The 7,396-nt window shown below is 64.0% G+C and overlaps 1 protein-coding gene across 1 annotated transcript; it reads right to left on the bottom strand.

Annotated features, from left to right (window-relative positions):
* Positions 1-309: 309 nt before the first annotated feature.
* On the bottom strand, positions 310-7,262 carry TTYH2 (tweety family member 2; the record flags this gene model as incomplete). The annotated part of the gene is made up of 14 exons (XM_084273628.1): positions 310-626; positions 2,379-2,457; positions 2,547-2,732; positions 2,864-3,006; positions 3,100-3,192; positions 3,292-3,384; positions 3,484-3,539; positions 3,683-3,752; positions 3,926-3,998; positions 4,095-4,190; positions 4,291-4,511; positions 4,872-4,983; positions 6,333-6,505; positions 7,134-7,262. 14 exons carry the CDS (start codon positions 7,260-7,262, stop codon positions 546-548), a joined length of 1,605 nt encoding a protein of 534 aa, XP_084129754.1. The 3' UTR covers positions 310-545.
* Positions 7,263-7,396: the final 134 nt, after the last annotated feature.

Below are 7,396 nucleotides of genomic sequence, written 5' to 3'. Positions count from 1 at the left end.
TGGAGCGGGAGCATGGCAAAGCCAGCGTGGCCGAGGTGGGGTGGAAGAGCTGCCCGTGGATGCTGGGAAGGGGCTGGGATCACTAGTGGTTGGTACTGCATTGCTACGGGAGCGAAGGAGCCCGGACCCCCCATGAGGGGCTGTCATTGGGGGGCGGGGGGCAACCCATGGTCCCAGGCAGAGGGAGCTGGGGGAGGCTTGCCCTCTGTGGCACAGAACATCCCCGAGCTGGTGCGGGCAGGAAGGAGAAGCCGATACCGGAGGGCGTGAAGCATCTCCAGTCTTCCCAGTGCACCAGGAGCCCCGCTGCCGGCCGGTGTTCAGCCCCGGTGCCGCTGTCAGCCGTAAGGCAGGAAGACTTGAGACCCAGCAGAAGCTGCCGAGGAGGAGAGGAGGGTGCACAGAGCGTGTGGGACTCCCCAGCGCCGGGGCCTGGCCTCCGCCGCTGCGTCTCCCACCGCCTCTTGTCCCGGTGGTCTTTGGTTTGGGTCACAGAGACGCCGGCGGCGGTTCCTCCTCCCGCAAGCTGCTCGGGGCTCAGCGCCTTAGGCTGGGAACTCGGCGCCGTGCGGCCTGACGTGCTCATCGGTGACGGACAGGTAGGTGGCTCGCATGCTCGGGGAGTACTGTGCGGGGAGACGACATGGCATCAGTGCACCCCCCCTCCAAACACAGGCCGCACCCCCACCAGCCCATCCCTGCACTGCTGAGCCCCTGAGGACTCCTCCTGTTTCCACTTGTACTGGTTGTCAATGAATTTATCTGCCTGGGTCCCCAGGGTGAGGGACCAGACCCTGTCACAGCCTCTTTGAGGGCTGGAAGGAGCCCCTCACCTTGTGGGGTGAGCCTCAAGATGCTTCAGGTGCTGTGGGGTTTGTTTTGCCCCTTCCCTCAGCCAGCTCCATCCTCCACCTTTCCAACTCCAGCAGATTCTGCTTGAATCACCAAGCCAGGATGTGTCTGATCCTGAGGGGCTCGAGTTCCCCTCACCACATGGCTGGTACGCAGAGCAGGATGGGGTTTAGCCCCAAAACCATGGGGGATACCCCTGACAGCCATGTCTCCCCAGAGCTGAGCTTTGATCTTCCCTGTGCACACCTAAACTGAACCCTGGCTGTGCTGGGACCCACTGTGTGCCCTCAATGCTGGGGGGGGCTGAACCTGGGCAGGGGGTAGCAGCAAGCCCAGGGCAAGGGCCAAACCCTCCAGCACCCCCCTGCCCCACCAACGGTGCAGAATTCAATTGCTCCAGCACTCTTCAGGCGGATGGGAGGGAGGGAGGGAGAGAGAGAGGGAGGAAAGGAGGGAGGGGCAGCCTGGCCAGGCATTAAGGAAGATTATTCCGAGTTTGTTATTTTGGACCATGAAAGTCCTTCCTCAGGGATCTGAATCCTGGTTAAATGAGACCATTCAGGGCGGGGAGAGACGCTCGGATTAATCCCCCCCATTTTCTGTCCCCATCCCCCGAAGGAAGAGGCTTGCCAGCTGCCCAGTCCCTGCAATCGGATTACAGCCTCCAGCACGGCTCTGTGCTTTCACCTGATGGCAAAAGTCTTCACGCTGTCCCTGCCCTGGCAGCGTGGCCAGAGACACATCACCGGCCCCCACTGTGGTGCCACGGCCATGCCCATGAAGGGCAAGTCGGGTAGAGATGGGGAAACTGAGGCAAGAAAGGGATGGGGACCACTTCCAGCACATAGGAACTGCAAATCCTTCAGGGGACAAAACATGGCCTCCAGCCCTCCACGCTCCTCCCAAAAGCAAACCAGTCCCATGGGGAAAAGGGGATAGAGGGAGGCACCCAGGAGGGGAAGGAGGATGGGAACCCAGGTGCTGCCCACAAGGACCGGGAGGGAGAAGGAAGTGGCTGAACTTACTCTTGATGGACAACTTAGCTCCAAAATAATTGATGCAAAAAAATGAAATAAAATAAATAAATTAAAAAGATAAAGGAAATAAAGGAGGTGTTAATGGTGGGGGGGGGGTTTTAAACAAATGGGGGGACGCAAACACACACAGGGGGGCTGTGACAAACGTCCTGTGGAAGTCAGAATACATAAGAAATAAAGCAGAGAAGAGCAGCTGAAGGGAGAACTATTTTGGTCTGAGCACGTGGCTGGTGACCTCTCCCCACAGCAGGGATCTGGGTTAGCGAGATGGATGCGCTCGCAGCTGGGGCACGTCCTCTGCAAGGGCAGGAGGGAGAGGGGGGGCGAGCTCACCCATCCCTATCCCCGTCCCCACCCCGGCAGAACTCGTGGGTGCCCCCGGGCGAGCGGGTCTTCCAGCAGGCAGAGGGGCTGCTTGTCACCCAGCTAACCCCCACCCCGACCCACGGGGTGTCACAAGAAGGATTTGGCCTCGGTTGTCCAGCGTACCGTGGGGGGAGGAGAACCTCTGCCGATCAGGGGGACGTTCTCGTAGCGCGGGTTCCCTCCGAAGAGCACGGCTTGGTTCCTGGAGGAGGAGAGCGCGTCAGAGCCGGGGGCACGGCGGGACCCCTGAAATGGGGGGGGGACTGCTGAGGAAAGGAGGGGGGAGCTCACATGTACTCGGAGACGGGGGCATTGGAGATGGTCTGTGCTGGGGGGTGCAGGCTGCTCTGGCTGCCCAGGCTGCTGCTGTAGCTGCAGAAGCTGCGGAGCTGCCCCCGCGCTGGGTTGTGGGTGGCGATGCGACGCGCCTGCGGGTTGAAGGGGTCTTCCTCATCCATGTCATCGTAATCCCGGTCCCTGTGGGGACAAGGCTCCGGTGCTCACCCCCTGCCCAGCTCCAAAGGCAGCTCCTCTGCCCAGCTTATACCCCACACGCAGCCCTGTGCCCCCCACCCCGTTCAAGGCAGGGTGGCTGTGGGCAGACCCACCTGCCCACAAAGTGCTTCCAGGCACGCGGCGTGGCACAGATGACAGTGGAGAAGGAGGCGGCCACCAGCAAGGAGAAGAGGACCAGGTAGAGCAAACCCTCCACCCCATCATAGCAGATGCCGATTAGGGCGTCCATGTAGTCCTGCAGTGAGAAGAGGGGATGGGGCAGGGCTGGTGGGGGTGGGGGGTGACCCCAGGGATTGCTCACCCCTGTCCTGGTCCCCCTTCTCCTCACCTTGTGCAGCCCTCGGCAGTCCAGCATGGCTGTGAGCTGGTGCAGACTGGTCTCCGAGGAGTTGAGGAGCCGCTGGACCCCCAGCAGGTCTTTCTGCAGGAGAAGGGTGGGTGGGGGTCAGGGCAACGCTGGACAGGATGGGGAATAGAAGGGGGGGGTGTACACAGGACCCTGGCTCCCCCCACCCCGTACCTCTGCGGTGGGGAAGAGGGGCAGCGCAAACTGTATCAGGCCCTGGATCTGGATCTGCATGGTGGTGAGCGAGCGCTGGAAGACAGTGAGAGCCTGCAAGGGAGGAATGGGGAGTGGTCACGGAGCTGCAGGGCCCCTGAGGACACCCCCCCACCCCAGGCAGCACAGAACAGGGTGCTGGCTCCTCTGTACCTGCTGGAAGGGGTTGCTCAGGCTCTGGTCGCAGTACAGGTAATAGTGAACCACCTCTGCAAAGCAAACGGGAGATGTCAGTGTGAGCACCCTGGGGTGCAGGGTGGGGAAGGGGGATGCGGAGAGCATGGCACCCTCCTGACCTGAGCATGTTTTGGGGGTCCCCCACCCTGAGCTCATCTCCATGCCATGCTCTCACCTGCGCTGATGTCACTCTCTGTTTGGTTCATGACGAACTTATCCGGGGCCACACAGAAGTCGCTGGTGCCCTGTGGGGACAAGAGGGACGTGCTCAGCACCGGGAAGGATGGGATGGGATGGGATGGGATGGGATGGGATGGGATGGGATGGGATGGGATGGGATGGGATGGGCACCCACATCCCTCAGCTCTGCCCCAGCACAGCTGGTACCACCCCTCTCTCTCCTCCCAGCTCTGCTCACCACTGCCGCTGCCGTGTCCACGGCCACGGAGGCCCAGCTGAGGATGAGTGTCAGCAGCCCACAGCACAGCATCCTGCAGGGAGAGGGGTAGGAGAGTGTATCAGGGGGTCCAGCTTTGCCCCCTGTCCCGGCAGCTCCAGCAGCACCAAGCCTGGCTGTAGGTACTCACGTGGTGAGGAGGCAGCGGGAGCGCTTGGCCAGCCCCAGGCAGGCCAGGAGGCAGACGGTGAGGACGAGGATGAAGAAGAGGAGGTAAGCCAACCACCTGGGTGCAGAAGAAGGCTCTGTCACACACATGCCCACCCTCAACAGCCCTGCCAGGGGATGCTCCAGCAGCCCAGCGCCGTGCCATGCCCCCAGCTCACCGGTAATACTCAATGTAGGCGACGTGTCCAGCCAGCACGGTGAGGTCGGCGCTGGTGTCCCTCCAGACAGGCAGCCCTGAGAGCTGCAGGACGATGCTGCTGGATAACTGCTGCATGAACTTGAGGGTCTGCAGGTAGTCCCCCCGCGTGGCCAGGAGCTCGTTCAGCCGTGCCAGGTGCTGCTCCAAGCCCACCTGCATCTCCAGCGTGGTGCCTGCTACCTGGGGACAGTGGGAGGGTCAACCCCCTGCCAGGATGGCACTGGGTGGGGTTCTCCGCTGTCAGGCCTGCACCCTGTCTATGGGACACCAGCCCTCTGGGAGAGCAGTCCCACATCAACAACCACCCCCACGTTCCAGACGGATCTATCCCATGGGATGCCACAGCCCACACCCCCGCCCCTTCCCGGCCACAAAGGCCTCATTCTGTGGGGTGACATCACCCTCCCGCGCACGCCTGCCCCGGGGCTCGGTCAGAGCAGGCAGGGCTCAGCCTCATCCCCATAAAGCCAGGATGGGTGTGACCCTGGGGGATGTGGAGGGGGTCGGATGTGGGGGGATGAGCCTGTCCTGCAGCCCTACCAGGGAATCGATGCCGGTCAGGGTGTGGTTGGCGTGGTCCAGGGCGTAGAGCAGCTGGTACACCCCATCGTTGGTCTCGCTGTTCCCGTAGAAGCCGATGCCAACAGCTGTGCTGTGGGCAGAGAGGAGACCCCAGTCAGAAGACAGGAGGGAAACACTTACTCCAATATGGATGCCTTGCCTTGGGGACACCAGCTGGACAGGGGGACATTCCCCTGAGCATCCCCGCTTCAGGGGACCCCACCCTGGTGTGGCAGAGCCAAAACAGATGGGACAGGGACAGCACTGTGACAGGGATGTGCTCCCACCAGAGGCTGGAGCTGCTCCATGGGCTGGCCATGGCGGGTTTGAATCTCCTCCTGCCAAACCCCGAGAGGTTGGGGGTGCAGGGGAATGTGCTGCAGATCAGGGGAATGTGCTGGAAGCGATGCCACTCCCAATTAAACCCGCTTCTGGTGGGCTGGTGGCCGTGCCACGGTCACTCTGGGTCGGGTGCCGAGCTCACCGTGGCACTTTGGTGCTGCCCAGCACCTGGTGCTCCAGCGGGCAAAGATGGGCTGGAGGTTGGAGCCAGCTTCAAGGAGGGATGTGACCCTGCCCTGGCCAGGCACGTGCCCCCACGCAGCTGGAGCATGCGGTGCTGCCTCCATCCCTGCAGCAGATGCTGGTAAAACCAACAGACATGACCCATTTGCCACAATGAGGCCTTTAATAGCCACAGACAAGCTCACTATGGCTGTCGGTGGGGTTTCAAGCCCCAGGGGAGCTGCTGAATGATCCCAGCCCTACTGCTGCGCTTCACAGGGTGCCCAGAGGCTGGAGGAGTGGGAAGACCTGGGGAGGGGGGAATCCCATGGGAAGCACGCTGAGCTCATTAGTGCTGTTTCCCTGCTCCATACAGCGCTCGCAGGCAGCCATCTCGCTCCGCCCCGGCAAAACCAGCCCCTTTGTCTGCAGAGTGGGTCGTGGCCGGGCAGCCAAAGGGCCCCATGTCCCACCCCATCCCCCCCCCTCCCCCAGGCCAGGCCTGCCGGGGGGCACACGGACCGGCTGGCACAAGGTTCTCCCAGCACCAGGCTGCCAAAAACCAGGACCGGCTTGGAAAGCCCCTAGAGCGCTGGCGGGTAAAGAAGTGTCCCCTCATCTAATTGCTCCAGTCACAATTAAAGGCAGGAGCACACGGGACCGGCCAGCTGGGTCACGCTGCCGCCTGCCATCTGCTCCGGGCTGGGATTAGTGACCCGGCCCCATTCCCGTCCGGGATTAGCTGGGAAGGTGGCACAGCCATGGCAGGGACAGGGATGGAGAGCGGCTGGTCCCCGGGGCTACCCCGGTATCGGCAGGATGGAGAGGGATGGAGCGGATTTAGCGGCACAGATCTAATTAAAGCCACTCGTGGCTGGGGTGTACATCCCCTTCGGTGACGAGGGGACAGCACCAGGTCCCCATCCCTGGTCTCACCAGCAGATGAGCCCAGCGGTGACGGCCATCCAGGTGACACAACAGGAGTGGGGCCGCTTGGTCTCAGGGTCCTGGTCCCTCTTGCAGCAGCACAGGCAGATCAGGTAGACGGTGAGGAAGAGGAGGTTGAGGCCGAGGCAGACGGCAGCCACCAAGCCCAGGAAAAGCAGCGACTGGGGAAGGAGAGAGGGGACAGTCAGCGCCCGTGGACATCACGTGCAGCGGAGCACCCAGCAATGGGCAGGATGCGGCCCCATCCAGCGTCCCACGGGACAGTCACACGGGGAAAGAGGAAGCGTCCGCTCCCTGTCCCCGCGCAGGGGGTCGCAGAGGATGGGGTGCAGCGGGGCACGGGCGCTGCATCCCCTCCCTCCCCATCCCCCAGTTTAGAGGTCACGGCCGCTCCGCGTCCCGGGACAGCGGGGGCTGCGGTGGGTGCGTGGCACCGCCGAGGGTTCGAGAGCTCCAAGGGGAGGGGTGATCCCCTTCGCACCCCCGTACAGAACCGGCCCTACCCCGCGGGTACCGGTACCGGCTGGCCCGGAGCGGGGAGGGACGGAGGGGTGGGGGGGCCGCCCGCACCCTCGCTGCTGGCCCGGGGAAGAAGGGCGCTTTGTGCAGCCGTGAGATCAGAGCTGGCGCCGGGCGCCGGCGGATGAAAGGGGCCATCGCGCACGGCGGGGAGCGCGGGGGGGACACGGCGGCAAGCGGGACACCCGCCCGCGGAGCCCCGACCCCAGCCAAGGGGCGCGGGAGGGAAGGGGTGGGAGGTGGTGGTGCTCAGGGTCCCGGTGTCGGTACCTGCTGGTAGTCGGGGTCCTGCGGTCGGAAGACGGCGGGCACAGGCTGGAGGCGGAGGCCGCGGTGCGGCAGCCCGTGCAGCCAGGCCGCCCACCAAGGCGCCAGGTAGTCGGCGCGGGCGGGCGGCATGGCGGGGCCAGGGCCGGGCTGGGGCCGCCGATGGCGGGGGGCTCCGCGCCGCCACGGGGCTCGGCACAGCCAGCCCCCGGCCCCGCCCCGCCAGCACGCCCCTCCCCTCCGGCTGCCCCGGGACCCGCCCCCGG

Source organism: Gallinula chloropus, assembly GCF_964237585.1.
Source record: "Gallinula chloropus genome assembly, chromosome: 20".
In the NCBI taxonomy this organism is placed as follows: domain Eukaryota; kingdom Metazoa; phylum Chordata; class Aves; order Gruiformes; family Rallidae; genus Gallinula; species Gallinula chloropus.
Note: the sequence above shows the minus strand (reverse complement) of the source record. Positions and strands in the feature narration are given on the sequence as shown.